The sequence below is a fragment of the Sceloporus occidentalis genome, unplaced genomic scaffold (assembly GCF_023333645.1).
Source record: "Sceloporus occidentalis isolate IW3139 unplaced genomic scaffold, rSceOcc1.0.p SCAF_1, whole genome shotgun sequence".
Taxonomy (NCBI): domain Eukaryota; kingdom Metazoa; phylum Chordata; class Lepidosauria; order Squamata; family Phrynosomatidae; genus Sceloporus; species Sceloporus occidentalis.
In genome coordinates this window covers 59,341,212-59,363,558 of record NW_028316981.1, presented here as the reverse complement: position 1 = coordinate 59,363,558, position 22,347 = coordinate 59,341,212, and the positions used below count along the sequence as shown (strand labels likewise).

Genomic DNA, 22,347 nt, shown 5'->3' with positions numbered 1-22,347 from the left:
CAATCAAAATAGTAAGCTGCAATCTGAAACTAGTTTCAAATTCATAGACCTTCATGACTGATGAAATGTTCTAATACAGCAATGAGAAAATCAACCCTGTTCTGAAGTTTCATGCATACACATGTGGCTATTATCAAAGAGGCTTCCAGACTCCTACTGTTGCCAATGAAAAAGACATTGAGTAGAACAGCAATGAAAGATGTAAATAAAAAGAAGAGGCAAAGAATCATATGAAGTAGATAAATTCAGTCTTGTATAAGGAAAATAAGGAAAAGAGAATGAAGTGGGAATTTGAATGTATAGAGTGGGAAGATAAGAACAAAAGTGTCTAAAGTAATGATGAACGGAATAATGAATGGAATATATGTGGTGGGAAATATTTGTTATCTAGATATCTTTGCTTTCTTTTCTTTTCTTTTGAACAACAAGAACAATAGACATTGATTAAAGACATCTTGTCCTCTCTCACTTTTTGAGGACAGGAAAAAAAGGAAGATGAGATAGAAAAACAGTGACGTCTGGATTCCTCCCACACCTAATGAAATGAGACTGGACAATTTCACAATAAAAGTATCATCTGGAAACATCTCTGGTCCACATTCACACACACACTTGAGCTGTTAAAACAAATGACAAAAAGTCCTTATGAGTAAGAAAATCCCAGGTAAGTACAGGAACTCCTAAGCCCAAAAGACCCCAAAGTGCTGTGCTTATTATGAAGAGCTTTCAGTCTCAATTCTATGTAATATTGGTGCGGTACAGACCGCCCCTTTTCTCACCAGATTGGGGCCAAGGCAGCCTCACCAGCAGCCCAGAGGCCCCAATCCAGCACTTTTCAAGACTATGGAGAAATAGCAAAATGCTGCTTCTCCGTGGCCCCGAAAAGCGGTGTCCTTGGGGCTTCATGCCCCAGGACACCCCAACAGGCACAGCCATGGGCGAAAGGGGCCGCAACAAAATGATGCCACTTCCTCTGTGCCACGTGTGGGTGCTCAGTGGTGGTGCTGGCGTCATGGCAGCCCCCGTGTAGATGGGAGGCTGCCATGATGCCGGCGTGGTTCCATACTAGGGTTAGGGAGCATGCAGATGGTGCGCACTCCCTAACCCTAGTATCAGCATGAGTACACCACTTTATGACGGTCTGTACCGCGCCATTATTTCTCCAAAGCTGTATCTACATTGCAGAATTAATGCAGTTTGACAGCACTGTAACTGTCATGGCTTCATCCTATAGAATCCTTAGAATTTGTTGTGACACCAAAGTTGTCAGATGGCAAAGGCTAAATAGCACACAAAACTACACATCCCTGAAGTCCATAGAACTAAGCCATGGCAGTTAAAGCCGAGGCCTCTCCCTTCTAACACACTATATATAAGCCTAGATCACTACATCTGGGACTAGTTTAGGCCATTTAAGTGGTTGCCCCTTATCTGGCCAAGTTTCTTTCCCCTCATCAGCCATTTTGACAAACTACAGAGTACCTCCTCCCTTTTTGGTGAGAAATGAAAACCTATTAATTGAGATCCGTCAATTAACATCTTTGGACAGCTTCAAAAAGGCTGTCAAGATGGATCTCTTCAGGCAGGCCTTCCCAGACTGAAATATCCCGGCCTCAGGATCTTAGGATTTCCCCCTCCTCAGTAATGTCTCCAAAGCCCCCTTTTCTTTAGAACTGAAGTTGCAGTGGTTTATTGGTTGGTATTATTTTGTTTAATTTATTGTTATTTTAACTAGTTATTGTGGTTTTAAATTAGATATGTTGTTTAATAACTTTTTAAGGGGGGAGGGAAATATATTGTTTTTATGCTGTATGTTATTTTAATGTTGTAAACCGCCCGGATTGGTTCGCCACAGGGCGGTATATAAATAAAAATTTATTATTATTATTATTATTATTATTATTATTATTATTTATAGTGTTGTTTCTGTGCTACTTTCCCATTATTTAGAAATCCCTGACTACATGACATTGAATTATTTTTTCCCTTATTTTTGTAAATGCTGATTGCAACTTTAGACTGCACTATGGGATTACGAGGTGCTTGGTAGGAAGCTGAAAGGAATGGATGTACAGGCTGTCATCTCGTCTCTTCTGCCAGTCGAAGGACACGGTCCAGGAAGGGAGAGGAAAATAGCGGATGTGAACAACTGGCTTCGCAGATGGTGCCACCAAGAACGATTTGGATTCTTTGATCATGGGCTGCGGTTCCATGAGGAGGGACTTCTTGCAACGGACGGGTTGCATCTCACACCAGTTGGAAGAAATGTTTTTGCCAACAGTCTCAAGAACTTGATCAGGAGGGCTTTAAACTGAGTTCCGTGGGGAAGGGAGACAATATTAAGGAAGGCGAAAGGGCTGGATAAAATAGTCAAACAGACATAGAGGAAACAAGAAAAAAAAGTGCAAGGACACAACAGTGGGAGGCAAATAAACTTGCACAAGCAACAAGTAAATGGAACCCGTGGTCTGTGATGCCTCTACACTAATGCACAGAACATGGGAAATAAGCAAGATGAACTTGAACTCCTAGTACAGCAAAGCAAATATGATATAATAGGCATCACTGAAACCTGGTGGGATAAGTGTCATGATTGGAATGTGGAAATAGAGGGGTATAACCTTTTTGAGAGAAATAGGCCAAACAGGAAAGGAGGAGGAATAGCACTATATGTCAGAGATATTTACACCAGTGAAGAGATCCAGGACATCAATCATGGAAGCCAGGTGGAGAGCATCTGGATAAGAATCAAAGGGGAGGGAAACAACAAGGATGTTACGGTGGGAGTCTACTACAGACCCCCAAGTCAGACTGAGGAATTGGATGATATCTTTCTAGAACAGATGACCACACAGTCAGAAAAGAGAGATGTAGTAGTGATGGGCGAATTCAACTACCCTGATATTTGCTGGAAGTCAAACTCAGCAAAATCCTCAAGGTCTAGCAAATTCCTCAGTTGCCTGGAAGACTATTTCATGGTCCAAAAGGTGGAAGAGGCAACAAGGAGGTCAGCTATTTTAGATCTGATCCTAACCAACAAGGATGACTTGGTTAATGGGGTGCAAGTGGTGGGATCATTAGATGGAAGTGACCATGTTCTCCTGGAGTTTCTTATACAATGGAAAGGAGAAGCCAGGCATAGTCAAACATGCATTCTAGACTTTAGGAGAGCGGATTTCAGTAAACGTAGAGAAGTATTGAGGGTGATCCCGTGGTCAGAAATACTAAAAGGGAAGGGAGTTCAGGCTGGATGGGAGTTTCTCAAAAGACAGATACTGAAGGCACAATTTCAAACCGTTCCAGTGAGAAAGAAAAATGGGAGGTGTCTCAAGAAACCAGGATGGATGACTAAGGAACTTTCAACTGAGCTGAGTTTGAAACAGAACATGTATAAGAAATGGAAAAAGGGGGAAATCACAAAAAAGGAATTCAAAGAAATAGCAGGCATGTGTAGGGGTAAAGTCAGAAAAGCTAAAGCGCAGAATGAACTCAGGCTTTCTAGAGAGGTTAAAAAGAATAAAAAGGGCTTTTTTTGGATATGTCCGCAGCAAAAGGAAGAAGAAGGAAATGGGAGGGCCACTGCGTGGAGAAGATGGCAAAATGCTAACAGAAGATAGAGAAAAGGCAGAATTACTCAACACCTTCTTTGTCTCAATCTTCTCAGAAAAGGCAAAGGGTGCTCAACCTGAGGATAATGAAGCAGAGGACAGAATAGGGGAATTTCAGCACAGAATAAGTAAAGAGATAGTAGAAGAATACGTTGTTAATCTAAACAAATTTAAGTCTCAAGGGCCAGATGAACTACATCCAAGGGTACTAAAAGAACTGGCAAATGTAATATCGGAGCCATTGGCAATCATATTTGAAAACTCCTGGAAAACAGGAGAAATTCCAGCAGATTGGAGGAGGGCAAACGTTGTCCCCATCTTCAAAAAGGGGGGAAAAGAAGATCCCAACAATTATCGTCCAGTTAGTCTGACATCAATACCAAGAAAGATTCTGGAGCAGATCATTAAACAGAGAGTCTGTGAACATCTAGAATGCAATGCCATAATCACAAAAAGTCAACACGGGTTTCAGAGACACAAGTCATGCCAGACAAATCTGATCTCTTTCTTTGATAAAATTACCAGCTTGGTAGATGAAGGGAATGCTGTGGATATAGTATATCTTGATTTCAGTAAGGCCTTTGACAAGGTTTCCCATGATATTCTTGCAAACAAGCTTGTAAAATGTGGGCTAGACAAAGTAACTGTTAAATGGATCTGTAATCAGTTGACCGGCCGAACCCAAAGGGTGCTCAACAATGGCTCTTTTTCATCCTGGAGAGAAGTGACCAGTGGGGTCCCACAGGGCTCTGTCCTGGGCCCAGTGTTATTCAACATCTTTATCAATGACCTGGATGACAGAATTGGGAGCATACTTATCAAATTTTCAGATTACACCAAATTAGGAGGAATAGCTAATACTCCAGATGACAGGATCAATATTCAAAATGATCTGAATAGACTAGAAAGCTGGGCCAAAGCTAACAAAATGAAATTCAACACAGAGAAATGTAAGGTACTGCACTTACGGCAGAAAAATGAAATGCACAGATATAGGATGGGAGACACATGGCTGAATGAAAGTACATGTGAAAGGGATCTGGGAGTCCAAGTAGACCACAAGTTGAACATGAGTCAACAGTGTGATGCGGCAGCTAAAAAGTCCAATGCAATTTTAGGCTGCATCAATAAAAGTATAGTGTCTAGATCAAGAGAAGTAATAGTGCCACTGTATTCTGTTCTGGTCAGGCCCCACCTGGAATATTGTGTCCAGTTCTGGGCACCACAATTCAAAAAGGACATTGAGAAACTGGAGCGTTTCCAGAGGAGGGCGACTAAAATGGTGAAAGGTCTGTAAACCTTGACCTATGAGGAACCAGTAAGGGAGCTGGGGATGTTTAGCCTGGAGAAGAGCAGGTTAAGGGGTCATATGACAGCTTTGTTTAAATATTTGAAAGGATGTCATATTGAGGAGGGAGCAAGCTTGTTTTCTGCTGCTCCAGAGAACAGGACTCGGAACAATGGATGCAAGCTACAGGAAAAGAGATTCCAGTTCAACATTAGGAAGAACTTCCTGACAGTAAGGGCTGTTCGACAGTGGAACAAACTTCCTCGGAGTGTAGTGGAGTCTCCTTCCTTGGAGGTCTTTAAGCAGAGGCTGGATGGCCATCTGTTGGGGATGCTTTGATTTGGATTTCCTGCATGGCAGGGGGATGGCCCGTGCGGTCTCTTCCAACTCTATGATTCTATGATTCTATCATTTCAATTGATACTGGCCTTAAAAAAATTCCAACTTTTAATCCCAGCTAGAAAACGCCCACTGAATTAGTGGGATTTACATTAAGTGTTGACTCACCATGCAACAATTGATTGAATGGAGCCTACTCTAGTTAGAACTAGAAAATTGATTTTTGTATTTTATTATTTCTTTAATTTCAGTTGTGCTGTCAATGGTGAGAACCACACTGGGAACAGTTACAGTATACAAATGCTTTAAATAAAATAAATGATATCGTTTAGTACCATATGCAGCCATTGCCATCTTATACTTCCTATTTTATGAAAAATCACAATTAACTCTTACCATCTAACACCGTCTTCAACTTCCTGTTTTGTGACAACCCTTTTTGGCTCTGCAGTCCAAACAAGGCACTATTGTTAATGCAAATGCCATTTGCATCCAAACTGGTGAGATCATTTTGCTAACTGTGATGAAACTTAAGGTTCTTTCCACATTTACCTTTCAGCACTGGAAGATAACAGTGGATAGAGACAGAGCCAACACCATTCAAATGGAAAGATACTGAAGGGATAGCTGCCTTGCAAGCAGAAGTTATTGTAGCTTTTGGGGATATAATTCAGTCAGCAACCATGCATTTGAACACTGGTGGCTACTGCATTTCCCTTCCCACCGCCTGCCCTGCCTTCCCAGCTCACAGCTAGTTATCTCCTCCTCCCAATCTCCCATGCCATGGTGGGTGGCCAGAGTCCAGACCAGTTCTGTTCAGTAACCAGAATCAGAAGCCTAGTTTAAAGTCATTCAAGCCAGAAAGCACCCAGTGTTTGAGCCCACCTAGCTTGTGGGATTAGGCAGAACACTGGTTTTAAGGGAAACCTGGGAGATTTCCTTCCTGTCAATTCTCCCCATTAAGGAGGAGCTGGGGACAACAGAACAGGAGCATTATAGAGGAAACAGGAAAAGAAAGAAACTAGAAACAGCTGAGCCCACATGAAATCCCCTGACTCTCATCCTTATAAAACTTCTTGTTGTTGTTGTTGTTGTTGTTGTTGTTGTTGTGTGCCTTCAAGTCATTTCTGATTTACAGAGACCCTACAAGAAACCTATCACAGGGTTTTCTTGGCAAAATTTGTTCAGAGGAGAGAATGTGACTTATAGATCTGTACAAACTGACTTTAATGGTTTGACTGCTGGACTAGGACACTGGGAAATCAAGGTTCAGATTCCCAGTTGGCCATGGAAACATACTGGGTGACCTCGGCCAAATCACACTCTCTCAGCCTCAGAGGAAAGCTAGAACAAACCCCCCTCTGAATAAATTCTGTGAAGCAAACCTTTCGAAGGCACACAACAACAACTGCTTTTTAAAAAATAAACTTAAATAATCAATAACAGTTGACCCATTAGTTGACTAACTTGGCAATACTAGACTTGTATCAGATTTTTCCTCCCTTTCACTCCCTCTTTTGCCTTCTCCATCCTACTGGAAATATATGCTGCTCCTAATACAGATTTTCCACTCTTAGTTCAAGCAGCTCCCTCCCACACCATGCATGGCTGAGTGACTCCATCCAAAAGAGAAAACCCCCAAACACCTCTGGGTGGGGGACAGCCCAACACCGCAATATCCTCTTTGTAGAGCCTTGGCAACGAGAACTTGATAATTTACCCTATATAAATAGACATGAGTCAGTGTTGACACGGCCCCAAAAATCCTGGGGTCTGACACATTAGGTGGATGCTCAATGCCACTTCCACCCAGCATTAAAAAGGGTGTGTGAAAGTGTGTGAAATAAAGAGAAAGAAAGGGAGTTTGAGGGAGGGGGAAAAGTCCAAACTCTGCCAAATACCACTGTAGGAAGGCAGCTCAAAGGGGGTGATGTGGGAGCCACTCAAAGCCAAGGTAGGCAACTGTGAAAAGTCATTTTTCTTTTGTCTTGCAGCAAATTGGCCTTCCCAGTGCCTTCAAATGCCTTCTTCTCACATTTAAATGCTATTAATTTTCAATTATCCTTCATCTTAATTCACCTTGAAACACAAGTGTAAATTCTCTAGTCGACTACTCCTGGCACCGTCAATTCTAGGAAAATAATGACTTTGGCTGCTTCTACTTCAGAGCAATAAAATGAAGTTTACACTCCTTCGTTTAAAAGATTTTGAAGATTAAAAAAGCCATAAAAACCAACTTCCACCACAGAAGAGCATGTTTTCTAATAATATCAGAAGGGGTGGGTGGTTTTTTTTTTCACAGCCTTACAAGGAAGAGCAAAAATCACCCCCCACAAAAGAACATTTTGCTCCATCAAACACAGCAATTCTTCCATCCTTTCCAAAGAAAACTGGATTGGTTGGAAATATAAACTCATAAAATTCTATTCTGCAGAAAATTCACTGTAACTTGCACAATTCTACTAGAACAACCAGGGAGTGGGGGAGTATACCTTCAGCCCCATGTGGAGGAAAGAAATCAAAGCAATGGACTATCAAGTATTGGTGAGCTTTTTCTTCTACTCTTTCTCTTCTTTATTCCAAACTGAACATTTTCCCCTTCATTATCTAAACAGAAGTATTGCTCTGTTCTTGTTGTCTTTCTCTCTCTTTCTTACTCTCTCACACATGACAGTTCCAACTCTTACAAGAAAGCTAATTTAGAAGAAAACTGATCTTACAAAAGACAATTATACCCAAGTTTGAGAATAAATGTTAGTGGGGTGAAATGGAGCCTGGAAACAATACAGCAGCAAAGATGGCTTGGCTGAAATAAGAGGCAGTAGAAAAATAAAACTTTCTGGGGATACTTACTCTCCTCCCTGCTTCATTGTTATGGAGATTCATTAAGATCCTGGCACTCTCATAAGACCCTTTCTGGTATATTCTCTCTCGTTCACGAGCATCCACAAACTCCTTGGCAAAGCGGTATCCATAATCAATGTTGTCCCCGCAGCCACCCCATAGCCAGTCCCGAGGCAGATCTTTTGGTCTGGCAGCCCGGCTGCAACCACAGGAAGAAAGCTCCCCCTCTCGGCAGGCACGGCTCATGGCATTAACAACCCCAGCGGCACTGACTGCGTAAGTGAAGGCAGTCTCCCGGCTGCCTGCAAGAAAGGATATTGAAGAGAGAGGGAAGTTCAGTGTAATGGTCAGGTACATACATTTATTATTCCTTATAGACTAAGATAAATTTCCTTTAAATGATGAGATTTCCCCCCAATGTGATTAACTGACTTTTTAAAAAGTAAACTGAAAGATGTAAACTTCAGTACAACATTTCACCAAGTTTGTTGGTATTAGATAAAGCTCAGATTTTGAAAAGAGCTACTTAAGAAGAAATTCACCATCTTGACATCTCTAGTAAGCTAATTAATCTCATAAGAATGGCTTTTAGGAGAGATGCCTTCCAGCCTGGATATCAGTTCCACACGTTGATGCAAAAAAATAACTGAAGCCTACTTTAGAAATGTATTCTACATAACTTACCATATTTCTAAGGCTTGAAAGAGATTTTTTAGTGGAACTTTTATGGTAAGAGGCTGTGCGGCAGCTCAAGTGGGCCTGTTACTGAATACCCTGAAGGGAAACACTTTATTTCATCCGTTCCCTGGATCCAATTTGCCCCCAACTAATTCAGCTACACAAGTTCCACTGCTTTGAAGTGTAACAAAATCCACAAGCCATCCATCCCAGTTCCCTCCAGATTTTAGCCAAATCATTCAGCCCTTGTAGTCATCTAAAACAGTAGCAAAGGAAGTTGTCTCAGGACAGCAAGGAAGCTCTGTAGTTCTATGTGGTCCACATCTTCACACAGCAGGTATTCAAAAACAAACTAATGAATGAAATTAATACTAATTTTAAGTTTCTAAACCCATGGTCTTTGTTTCAAAAAGACAGGACTTCTAAAAAAACTTAGAGCTTTTTTCTGTCAAAGAAGAGCTGTTTATCCAAGACCCAAATTTCATACAGCCCACAGGTAATCCTGAATATGCCTTCCACTGGCAAAAAAGATCTGATCACAAACAATGCTTTCCCCTGATTTTCACAAAATGCACCACTTACTTCCACCAAATAAATATTCATAAAGCTGTGCTTTCTGTCTGTGACAAAACAGTTCTTGGTCCTGTCACAAAAGCAGAATTAACTTTAACACTGCACAGTGAAACCCTGGAAGAACCCTGTAATTCTTATTCAGGTATAATTCACAGTGAAACCCATAAGAGCTTTGACTCTGTAATCCACTTTTCCACATAGATTACTATCCTATATGTCTTAGTATCATTTAGGAAAATGCCACATATACATTCTTCTCCAAAAACATATTTTTAAATATTCCTTTCCAGTGTAGTTGGAATCAAAAGCACAAAGATAGACCTGTTTCTAAGAAAAACAACAGATGGAAGACATTTATTTGCAGAGGAAGGGAAAATAGGTTGTTTAGCCTGAAATGCATTTTTCAGGCAGTGGGTAAAGACTCCTCAAACATTTAAAGAGTGTCTTGTCAACCTTTACATTATTAGAAGTCTCACTGCCAGCAAAAGTTTCTTTAGCAAATTGTCTTCCTATTCTAGATGCAAACAGGATTCCTCTATATCAGCCTTACATAAAAGCCTGAATGGCGAGACTATTCAGATGTATTGGACTATGACAACCATTGTCCCCAGACAGCATGGTTAATATATCTGGAGAGCATCCTGTTGCTTTGTATTTTCAACATCGCTCGTTTCCATTAAAAAGAGTGATTCTGAGGGGAAAACTTAAAGGATTTGCTTGCACTTCTCAAAAGGGAAGTGAAGCAATAATCCTGAACATAGATCAGCTTTTTAAGTGCCACTGATTTATGCAGGATTTAAGTGGCTCAACTATATACAGGATGCTAGCCTTGCATTGGTATTCAAACATATGATAAGATACACTGTTAATATTTACTTTGAAGAGATTTCCCAACTTGAAGCAGAAATTCCATGATTATAGCCAAGAACAGTAGAATTTTTCCCAGCAAATCCAGTGATGGACACAGATTTTTTTTATAAAAGCAGCAGTCACTGGTCACTTAGTGAGTCATTGGGTTGAAATTTGCTATTTTATTTCCACCCTGGGTAGAGGGAGGACACACACACACTTCTTTAACATTATGCAATTAACTTTCCAGGATCATTCAAACTCAAGAAGGAGCATGTTTAATCATTTCAGTCAGCAATATTTTGGAATATTAGATTTACCTTTCACAGAACTTGATGCCAGCATTTATACCGTATACAGATTATGGTTCGTTACCCCAGTGATACCTTAATTGCCATTTCAGCCATGAAGAGGACCATTTAGAACTATCCAGACTAACTTAATTCTACAGCTACTTAATTTTGGACAGCAGTGGTCAGAAATATTATATTTAGTGTGCTACATTCAAACATATAGACATTTACTCCAGTCAGCCAGGACTAGGTTGGCAACTGTCAGCCAGAGGACTTTTTCTTCAGCTGCCCCTAGACTGTGGAATGACCTGCCAGGAGAAATTCGACAGCTCAATACACTGTCCAAATTTAAAACTGTACTGAAGGCCAGTCTCTTCTGGCATGCTTATCCAGATGATTTTTAAATTGTGAATTTAAATGCTGAAATCTAAGAGTGAGCTGTCTTAAAATGTGCATGTTTTATTTGTCCTTTTAAAATATTGTATGTTTTAATTAATGGGTTTTAACTGGTGTTGATTGTTGATTTGTTGTTACCCACCTCAATCCATGAGTAGAGGCAGGTAAAAAATTATTATTATAATTATCATCATCATTATTAATCAAGTTATAATTTTTCCATGTTAAATCAGCCCAGTATTCCTGGAGCATGGGAGGGAATCATGACGTCCTCCAGATGTTGTTGCATGTAACTCCCATCAGTCCTAGCCCACATAGTCAATGGGGAGGAATGCTGGGAACTGCAGTCCAATAAATCTGAAGAGCTGCACATCCTTGCCCTTAAACATATGAGTCTAATGGCAAGGTCCAGCTGTCTTCACTTTCTATAGTAACTGTACTGCCAATGGATTTATAGCACTGCGAGCCTAGACAGTGTTTAAGCAAACTGGCATGTGAAGCCAAGAATTTCTCCCTCATTCAAGAGAAACAGCAATGAAGCACGCAGGTTATTCAAAGAAGCTGGACCCAACCATGAAATGACAGCACACACTTGTTCTCAATGAATACTCTTTTCAAGATCTTTAAGAGCTGGATACACATATTATACTCACTTCTATTTTCAGTTGATCTAAGTGGCCACTTACCCAGCTTAAATCAAATCAAGAAAATTCAGGGGTGTTAAGGGAGGAGGGAAGAATAAATACAGGGGTATTATGGGTAGGCCTGAAACCAATGAGGATCCATGTATGTTCCAAATTGTGCATGAAGAGACCACGACAACTTAGACATCAGAGAACCTCTTGCTCTGTTTGTCTGGTTTTGTTTGCTTTTCAGAATGTAAGAGAATGCTGATATATTCCAAAGGGGGGAAAAAAACAAATGTTTCCACTTAGTGCATTTTTTAAAAAGTCATGGAAAATGTTTAATCTGAGATTTTTGTAAAGCTTATTTTTACATAAAATTAACTTTTAGGGTAAATATGGCTTAACAGCATCCCTTCAAGCAGTGCAGAAGCCTTCTAATTCATAAATGAAGTTACGTTTAATCTAATTTAAAAAGTCAGTCCGATCCTTTCCTATCTTGTTTCAAAAGAGGGATTTAAAATTAGATTTAGGTCTCAGCATTTAGAAATGCTACTATGTTTAAGGTATGAATTATATGGTGGGGGAAAAGAGGTACAGATGTAGATGTGCAGATGTCATAATTATAATGGGGGTACAATCCATCAATCATTACAGTGACAATGCCTTTGGGCCCAATCCTGCACTCAGGGGATTTCAGGAATCAGCCCTTTTAAAATTTAACCAGGGGCAGTATTTGTGCTGATGTGAGCTCTCCAGCAAAAGGAAAGTGCCGAAAGTACACTGACAGAAAATACAGTCTCAGCACACAGGAGCTTGTAGATTGCTACAAGGAAGCATTTTTAATTAACAACAATTATTTAAATGCACGCAACATCTACGTGCATTCTCACTGAAAGTAAACTGTCTGCCAATACATTTTGCTTCTAAATTTAAATCTCCTTTTATACAAATTAAGTTTTGTTTTGTTTTCCTTTTCACAGAGACCTAAGCTGCAATCCTCAACATATTTACTAGAGAGCAGACTGCACTGGCTTACTTCTGGGTTAATATAGAAAAGTCTGGACTGCATGGAAAAATCATGATGGCTGGTTAACCTGAAGAAAGGGTCCTTCCCTTGGCCAAACATCACTCTTTATTTCCACTTTCAATCCCAATTTAGGTACTGAGTTATGTCAAGCCACGCTGGGACAGTGCAAGAATGCTGCTCTTCCATTTGCACATCCCAGCAGTCTCACATGTGCTGCTTCCAGAGAAGGAACCAACTCTGGGAAAAAGCATTAGTTTCCCCTTCTTGACAGGCTTCAATGGCCTATAAAAAAACCTGGCACGTTTTCATGGCACACAACATGATGTAAGTACCACACATACACTCCAAGGCACTTCCTACCTATCTGCATGACTCTGCCAAAAACAGAGTTATTATCCACGGTGCTACAATTCCATCTTCTATGGCGAAACTGATATTGGCATTCCTTTATCCCCGTCTTTGCTCCCTCGCCAATGTACTGCATGTGGTCCTGATATAAGTGGCAGAGTTTCTTTTGTCCTTGTGAGAGACCTGCTAACTGGCTACACAGCGGCTGGGCTCCAATGATGTACACCTCAGGCATCTGAACGGGGTTCATAGGATTCATGTGGTTCATGCCCAGAGACCTAGGGAAAGAGAGAAACTTTAACAGGGGACAGGCTCAAAAACAGCATTCGGACGCACATGCTGCCTCAGTTTTGCTGGCGTGGAATTCAGTCCCAGAACAAATTTCCTTGAGACTAAATTCCAGTGATATACTGGGAAAGACTGGGCAAAATCTAAAGGAGAAGAAATCTTCCATTTTCTCTTCAAGGGTTGAAAAGCTAACAAAAACCACATGCATGAAGTTACGCTCAAGACAGACACATCAAGCCATACAGCTATCTAAATGATGTTTACCCATCTCTCCCTGGCTTCAAGTTTCATACTCTCCCTGAAGATATTTTAAAAAACCTAGTGGGGTGTGAGGATCCCAAGATGAGCCCCCAGTTTTTAAAACTGAAATGCAAGCAGAATGCATTTTCTTGTCTAATATACTTCATAGTTCTTAAAAGACAATAAGAATCAACAACTGAAGAATTATGCCAAACATTCTGAGTCCCAATATGGGAAAAATGCAGGATATAACTAAAACTCTCAATGAGGATGATGCATGTTTGGTGTGACTGCACTGAATCTCTTGTATTCAATAAAGAGAAAAAGATATAAACTTTAACTTCACAACTGAGATTCATGCCCAAATGAATTCAGATAATAAATACTACGACCAACCTATGTGCCTTAGGGTGGTTGCTATTGTTACTGTTTAAATTTGCTAATTCAGAACCGCTGCTCGAAAGTAAATCCTGCTGTGTTTAGAGAGGCTTGCTCCCAAGTGGGCTTAAAAACTGCATAACCTCCTGGATCTGATTCTTGCAAAAGGAAAAAAGTCTAAGCCTGTCCCTTGGAGGTGTTACACCTGTTTAAAACATGAGCTGGACATTCCCCAGTATCAGCTCATGTTTTATTTTGTCCCAACAGTACTACTGCTTTATCCCAAACTAGCATTATTTAAAGGACTACATAAAGGAACAGTAGTTACCAAGATCCCTGCCTCACCCCCACCCAAAGGAAGAGGGGAAAAATGGGTCCAATGTGGGTTTACTAGGGCAAGGAGCCTTTGTTATCTGCTGGGATTTGGTGGCTGGACCCCCCCCCCCCCCTGGATACCAAAAGCCATGGATGCTGTAGTAAAACAGTGTCATTTATATGAAATGGCAAAACCAGGGTTTACTATTTGCCGTCTGTTCCTTTTTGGGATATTTTCAGCGTTTAAAACTGAAACACAAACAGAAGACGCTTTCTCGTTTAATATAATTTTGGAATATTTTCATCCGTGGATCAAGAATCTGTGTCTAGGGAGGGCTGAGGTCTTTCAAAGTATGGGCCTCCTTGGCCTTAAGTGGAAAGGGCATCTGGGTTGGTGTTGCTCTTGTTTTTTTAGGGTGTCGATGAAGAGGACCAGGTATTTTTTAAACTTTAAACCAACAGAAGGAGAGCGAAGGAGGAGGAGGACAAAAGAGAGTCGTAGGAGTAAACTTACCACCAGGAGCTGGCTTCTATGACCACTTGGATGAGGGAGGCGAAGATGGCCAGGGCCAAGAAGAGGGCCTTGGGAGAAGGCATGGCTCCCGTCGAGCAAGCTCCCCCTCGGACCGGGGCTGCCAGGGACTTCTGGAGGCGAGGAGGGAAGCAGAAGGAGAAGAGAGAGGGGATGACTTGGGCTTGGGCCCATCCCGCGATCTCCCAGCCCTGGCCCTTCAGCCCCGCCACCCCCGGAGCCTTCCCCTCCCTCCCCGAGGGAAGACGGAGGGGGGCCGAGGGGCACCCAGACACCCCTCCCGCTCAAGACGGCAAGCGCCCCACTACCTTCGCCGCTTCCCGACGAGAGGCGCAGCCCGCGGAGCCTCCAGACCAGGCGTGGGATCGGGGGGTGTCGGAGGGAGGGAGGGAGGGAGGGAGCCACAGAGGGAAAGGACCCGCCGCGGGGGGGGGATGCTGGGCTCTGAATTACAGGCATTCCTTGCTTCCCCCTCTATCTCCGCCTCTCTCCCTCCCGCTGAGCCCCGGCGACCACGACCCCTCCTGGGAAGGTCCCCCACATAGGCATCCACACACATCCTGCCCTCGGGGCTGGGAGCAAGCGCAGACCTTGGGGGGGGGCAGGGAAAGGGCGGGGGGCTCTTGGGTTTCCAGCCGTCGAAGAAGCGGCGCTTTAGGACTTTCGGGGGGGGAGGGCTGAGAGAAGGACCGGGCCGCCTCCCCAGCAGAGCCTCCCTCTGCGCGGAAAGGCCCGGGAGACCCGAGGGGACGGAGAGGAAGAGGCCACAAGGAAAAGCCAAGGCAGGAGGAAGCAGGGGCTCGCCTTTCCGCCTCCCAACTCCCGTCGCCGTCCAACCGGGGCCGGGGAAGAGGATGGAGCCCATTCCCGGGGGGAGGAATCGATAGCGAAGCAATCCAGCAGCCAAGCCCTCGCCTTTCGCCTGGCTTGGCTAGCCCCAGACCTCGGGCTCTTCTTCCCCCGCCGCCAGCAGGGCCCTCGAGGGCTTGGTATAGGATCCGTTCAGGAGAGCCAACCGGGCCGCCTCCACCTTCACACACTTCCCGGCGGGGCTCCTGAACAGACCCTGGCCATTCAAAGAGGCAGCCGTGTTAGTAGTCTGCAGAATCACTCCGCAGAGAGACCTTGTAGCTCCAAGAAAGAACTTGGCAGCAGGAGCTTTTGTAGCAGAGCATCTCAGGAAGTAGACTGAAGTCTGCCTAGCAAAGCTCATCATGATGCCAATTGGTTTCAGTGAGTCGCAAAGGGGCTACAAGGTCTCTCCAGTGTAAGACCCTCGAGGGTCGTGGGGGCGACGGGGGAGGAAGACCCGAGGGCCCCCCAAGTTGAGCTCCAGTCCGTCTCAGTCTCTCTCTGTTCCTGCCTCCCCCCCCCCCAAAAAAAAAAAAATACCCTCAAAACCTGGACGGCTTTCCCCGAGCGAGGCTACTTGGGATGAAATGCCTGGATGGCCGAAGGTCCTCGTCGGTTCCAATGGGTTAGAAAGTAGCTGAAGGGGCTTCATGGGTTAGAAAGTGGCTTTCCCGACGGTGCCGGTTCCCTTTAGCCCGGCGGCTGTCGGAGGGGCTGGGCTCTTCTTCTTCCAGGCCCTGGCTAAGCGCAGACCCCCGGCGGAGGGAAAGGCCCTCCCGCCAGACGGAAACCCCGGCCAAATTCGGGGGAGAGGAGCTACAGTCTCTCCTGCGCAGAGAGCAGGAACGGGGGGCTTTTCTTCCCTCCTGGGCTCTTTTGCAAGGTTTAAACTGGACCGAATCCGTTGTAACGCGGTCAGCAAACGACGGCGGCCTCGACGGCCTCAGGAGCCCCAGCTTGGCCTCGATTCCCCGCCCGGGCTCCGGTTTCATTCATCTGAGGAGGAGCCGGTCCCGGGGTGACCAGGCTGTCCTGATCGCAAAGGAGGACAAGGCTTTGGGAAATGGAGGACACTCGAGAAAAATGGAAGAGGCGCCTACCTAAATGCCCCAAACACTCCTCGAAGTATCAAGCCCTGCTTCTCAGCCTTGCTCCCACTGGGCCGCGTTTTGGAACCGCTCCTGGGCAGAAGGTGGAAATGGAGGGCATGTCCTGGAAAAGGGAGGGGGACCACCTCTGGTCACCCTGGAAAGAGGACCAGGCGCCACTAAGGAGGTGGGACATTGGAGGGGAAGGGAGGACACGGCAACAGAAAAGCGGGAAAGGCTCCTAAGAACGTCAAGGCCAGCTGCTGGGTCCTGCTCAAAGCGAAGAGCATGTCGAGGTTCCTCCTGGGCAGAAGGTTGGCATGGGAAAGGAGGACGCCGGGTCCCCCTGCCCCAGCCCTACCCCGGTCGTCCGACTCAGGGCTGCCTTTTGCCACGGGAATGAATTGCCTCCCGCCGCCGCCCTGCCAGGGGCCGAAGCCGCCTTCCCGCAGGATTTGGCTTCTCTCCGTGGGAACCGACCCCCGGGGCTAAAAGGGGGCAGCGCCCTCCGGAAGAAAGGGGCCCAGGGAAAGTCCTCCTCCTCCTCCTCCTCCTGGTCGTCGTCGTTGTGTGCCTTCAAGGCGGCCCTAAGGCGGCCCTCTCCTGGCTAGACGTGTTCAGAGGGGGCCTGGATTTGGGGGCGGTCAGGAGAGGCCCCCGCAGAGCCAGCCTGGCGTCGCCGAACGATGGCTCTGGAGACCAGGCTTCAAATCCCTACTCGGTCATGAACCCTCCCCCCGGGGTGACTTTGGGCCAGTCACACACTCTCGGCCTCTGAAGAAGGCGGCGATGGCAAAGCCCCTTCAAACCTTGCCAAGAAAACCGCCCGATAAAGCCACTTGGAGGCCCCCAACACAAGGCACACACGGCTCTCACCTCAAGGATCCCTTTCTTTTCCAAACCCTCTCCATCCACTAAGCGCAGGTAAAGGCGGGGGGGGGGGGAGATCAGGGCCCCTTTCGCCCCCGTCCCCGAGGCAGCCCTGGAGGGAGGGAGCCGGGAGAGAGGCCCCAGGGCCCGCAGACGGCGCCCGCTTCAGATCCCCGGCAGTCGGAAGCCCCTCCGGGGAATGGAGGAAAAGAAAGCCCTCCCCGCTCTACTACATACACACTCTCTCGGGAGGGGAGGAAGGAAGGAAGGAAAGAGAAGAAGGAGGAGAGGAGAAGGAGGAGAAAGAAGAAAGGGAATGAGAAGAAGAGAGGAGGAGGAGGAGGAAGAAGAAGACAAAGAGAAGAGGAGGAGAAAGAAGAAAAGAAAGGTGATGAAGAGGAGGAAAGGAGGAGGAAGGAGAAGAAGAAAGAAGGAGAAGGAGGAGGAGGAGGAGGAGAGCCCAGCAAGTCAGGGCTGCCGAACCGGGGGAGGCGAGGGGGAAGGTGGGAAGCGGAGGACCCGGGCCAAGTGAAGGGCTTCGGGGGAGGAGGGGTGGCAGGGCGTCCCCTGGGGCCCCTTCCCCTCTCAGCCTCAACCTCTCGGGAGGCACAGGCCTACCCCACAGGGCTGTTGCTGTGACTGATGGCGACCCTCTCAGGGGTCAGAGGATGGTGAGCAAAGGAAGAGGGAGCCGGGAGGCGGGCGGGCGGGTAGGAGCCTTGGGCTAGGACTGCGGAGGCCAGGGTCGGAAACCCACTCCCCCAATGCCACTCTCTCGGCTCAGCTCAGAGGACGGCCATGGCAAATCCCCCTCTGAGAAAACCTGCCAAGAAAAGCCCAGGAGAGGGTCGCCTGAGTCCGAAACGACGTGAAGGCACACAACAAGCATCAAGGAAGAGAAGCCAAGTGGGGCGCCCCGAACTGGCCTTCAAGAGAGGCCACCTCCTCCTTGCCCAGGGCAGCGGCTCCCTCCCAGGACCCAGAGGCTTAAGCAAGCACTGAGCCAGTGAGAGGAGCACGAGACTACCGCCCTGGAGGCCAGAGAGCTCTGCCCTGTGGGCAAAGTCACACTCTCTCAGCCTCAGAGGAGGGCAACGGCAAACCCCCTCTCAACAAGTCAAGAAAACCCTAGGATAGGGTCGCTATAAATGGGAAACAGACTGGAAGGCAGGCGACAACAAGTTAACTGACTGAAGCCTTTGGCACTAAACGCTCCTCAGTTGTATTGCTTTTTCTGCTTTCGGTTCTGGCATGTTTTGTGTCTGGCCGTGAGTCTGAAGCGCAGGTTCCCGTGTTTGCATGGGTGTGTGTGTGTGTGTGTGTGTGTGTGTTGGGGAACTCTCCTATGCCAAGCCATGGGACTGAAGGGAGGTAACAGGTCAAGGTTAGCTCTGTCTCAAGGGGAAATCTGCTAGAGCACTGGCCACAACAGGGGAGCCTCTCCAGCTCCGCCGGTGTCTGTTGTGTCTGTTACACAAACCCTTGTCGGTTGTCATCACAACACATAACATCCTCGGGGACCTGACTTTGGCATTCCCAGGTGGATCTTCCTCCCACTGGAGGCTCTTCAGAGCACAGGAGCCAAACACAAGGCGACCAGGGCAGGATCTAGGAGAGGAGAGAAACCATCTTCCGAAAACAGAAACCTTACTATCTCTCTTTCTATGGGTATGCGGATAGATCTTGTAGCACCTTTGAGACTCACTGAAAGAAAGAAGTTGGCAGCATGAGCTTTCCTAGACTTGGGTCTACTTCTTCTGATGCTTTCTTTTCCCCACCAAAAGGATCTGATGAATTAGACCGAAGTCTAGGAAAGCTCATGCTGCCAACTTCTTTCTTTCAGTGAGTCTCAAAGGTGCTACAAGATCTCTCCGCAAACTCTCCTCTCCCAGCTGTCTGTACAATCAGTATGTAGACAGAGATCTTGTAGCACCTCAGAGACTAACGGGAAAGAAAGAAACTGGCAGCATGAGCTTTCCTAGACTGAAGTCTACTTCCACCAAATGCTGCATCTAAGTAGACTTTGTCTAAAGCTCAGGTTGCCAACTCCTTTCTTTCCGTTAGTCTCAAAGGTGCTACAAGATCTCCCTACACACTCTGAGTATGTAAAGCAAGTCACCTCTCTGGGGGGAAATGGCAAGGGAGGGTGCAAGTAGGGAGCCTCCAGTGTGACCAGGTGTCCTAACAGCAAAGGAGGACGAGGCACCGCCAAAATGGAGGACCTTTGAGCAAAATGGAGGGAACGATCAAATAAAAACTCAAAACACTCTTAGAAATATAAACCCATTCTTCTTAGGCATGCTTCAAAGGGAGGTCATTTTGGATATCCTCCTGGACAGAAAATTGTCCTGGAAAAGGAGGAGCTGTGGCTCGCCCTCAAAACGGAGGACATGTTGAAATTCCTCCTGGACAGAAGGGTGAAACGGAGGTCATGTCCTCCTGGAAAAGCTCAAAACGCTGCTAGAAATCTAAGCCCGTGCTTCTTAGTGATGCTGGAAATAGAGGACAATTGTGGAATTCCTCCTGGATGGAAGCTTGAAATGGAGGACGGGTCCTGAAAAAGGAGGACGCCTGGTCAGCCCGGGAGCGACCACCCCGAGGGTCTTGCTTTCTTTCTTTTTTCCCTTGTAAAACTCCAAATCCCTCCCCTTCGGCTAAAAAGAAACCTGGCGGCCCTCTTCGGGGGGGAGCCATTCTGCCTCTCGGCCAACAGGGGGCAGCCTCCGCCGCCAAAAGGGGCCGAGAAAAGACTCCTTCCTAGCGACGGGATTCTTCGTCCCCGGTCCCCCCCAAATCCCTGCCTTTGGGGCCTAAAAAACACCCTTTATTGCCATGATCCGATCCAGCCGACACGGCACTGGAGACCCAAAGCGGGAAGGAAAGGCTCCCACAATCCGAGATATCGAGTCCTATTTCTTTTCTTTTGCAAATACAAATGTCCCAAAGACCTCTGAAACTGAGGCTCCTTGGCCTCAAATCGGGGGTGAAAGGAACCATTTTAAACCTGGCCAAAAAGCCTGGCCCCCAAAAAGGTACAACTCCGCTTCCCGACAGAAGCCTGAACACGAAAAAGAACCGCGCGGCTAAAAACGGGAAAGGAAACGTTTTTTGCGCGTGATCCGGAGCAAGCCTCTTGCTCTCCGGGCTTGGTTTAATAATCATAATAATAATAATAATCATAATAATAGTCTGGGGAGGGTTGGAGCTAAGAGGGGGTCTGGAAAGGCTGTTGAGGCATTTGGTTTGAGGGAGACCGAGAACAAGGCATCCCCCCAATCCCCTGGGTTGTGTGTGTGCCTTTGGGGGCTTTCCGTGGAAGGAGGAGAGAAGGGCTGTTTAGGAAGAAGCAAGGCCGACTCGTGTTGGGCTGCTTTTCTTGTATGGCCTTTGCTTTTTGCGAGGGAAGCAGAGGAAAAGGGGTCCTGATTTATTCCCAAATTCAATCGATGTTTTTTACACAGGTCTCCCGGGCTTCCGACCCAAAAGCACAGACAGCCCCAAAAAGAAGGCTTTCCCTTCCTGGCGAAACTGAACTCTCGCTGACCCTTTTGGCGACTGTAAGGAATCCAGCAGACAAGTGAGGATGCCAAGCCAACAAGGCTCTCCGGCCCCAAGAGAGAGAGAGAGAGCCCCCCGAAGTCTCCCAGGCCCCGAAAGAGCCAGGCCCAAGCATCCCCCCAGACTCCCCCTCCCCTTCCCGGGTCCTAGGCACACACGCCTCCCCCAGGCCTTCTCCTTACACACACACACACACCGCTCCCCCCAGGGAGCCGCTTTCCGAAGTTCCCCCAGGGACCCTTCGGGGACTCACCTCCCTCGTGGCCGGGAAGGCTCTCCTCCACGGGCGCCTCTCTCTCGTCGGGGGCTTCGGCGGCCGAGTAATCCAAGCGCCAAGGTGGCCAGCGGAGGAGGGACCAGTGGCGGGAACCGGGGAAGAAGAGGAGGACCACGCCGACAACAAGAACAACAACAACAACAAGAAGAAGAAGGTCCATCCGCGACCAAGCCTGGCTCCGGCCCAGGGGGCGCCGGGGGGGGGGGGGCTGCCGCCGACCAGGGCCTCCTGGGGCTAAGGGCTGTCCCTGGGCGCCCTGGGCTCTGGGTCCCTGCCCGAGCTGGGGCGCCCCATGGCCAGGCTGAGGCCTCCTCGCCCCCGATCCATGGCCCCGGGCGGGGAGGGAAGGAGACCGGGGATGCCCCTGGGGCCCTTCTTCTTCTTCTTCTTCTTCTTCTTCTTCTTCTACATGCTGCTCCCCACCAGCGGGGGGGGGGTCTCCTCCTCCTCCTCCTCCTCCTCCTCTTGCTGCTGCTGCTGCTCCTTGTCCTGCTTCGCCTCCTTCTCTCTCTCCGCTGCTGCTGGTGCTCCTTGCTCGGCTGCCTCCAAGTGGAAGGAGAAGTTGCGGAGGCGACGGCGACGAAGTCTGAAGGGAAGGAGGGGAGGCCCTGGTTGGCGGCAGGTGCGCATGCGCAGTGTTTCCACCTCTCGCACTTTGGGAGGAGAGCGAGGGGGGTTTTAGGGAAGAGTACCTCCAAAAGACCCCGCCGAGACGGAGCCGCCGTTTGGAGGGAACCTGGGGGGGGGGGGTTCTGGGCCAGGTTTCTTCTTCCGAGAGGGGTTCTGCCCTGCCATCCCCTGCGGAGTGGGACTCGCTTCCAGGGGGCTTTCCCCCCGTGGCTGAGCGGGGACTCAGCAGGGTTTACTTTGAATGTATTGGTTCGGCTGAGCTCCATGGTTGAAGCCCACTCCCTAAACTCCGTTGTTCTGCCGCGTGGGAAATGTCAGGGGGAAAAAGAGTGCCTCTAGGCATGTGCAGAGCGAGCCCCCTCCCCTCGGGAATGAATAGCTCCGGCCACAGGAAAGGAAGAAAGGAAAAGGTCTAAAACACACTGCAGAAATCATCTAGTTTCAAACCGC

General features: G+C 47.0%; 1 protein-coding gene across 1 annotated transcript in view; it reads right to left on the bottom strand.

Moving 5' to 3' along the window:
• WNT5A (Wnt family member 5A) overlaps positions 1–21,326 on the bottom strand; it is a 28,359-nt gene extending 7,033 nt beyond the window's left edge. The window contains exons 1-4 of the mRNA XM_089522577.1: positions 21,244–21,326; positions 14,605–14,735; positions 12,882–13,147; positions 8,089–8,381 (exon numbers count right to left, since the gene is read on the bottom strand). Coding sequence (XP_089378703.1) covers positions 8,089–8,381; positions 12,882–13,147; positions 14,605–14,687 — 642 coding nt within the window. The 5' untranslated portion in view covers positions 14,688–14,735; positions 21,244–21,326. The remainder of the gene's footprint in view (positions 1–8,088; positions 8,382–12,881; positions 13,148–14,604; positions 14,736–21,243) is intronic.
• Positions 21,327–22,347: the final 1,021 nt, after the last annotated feature.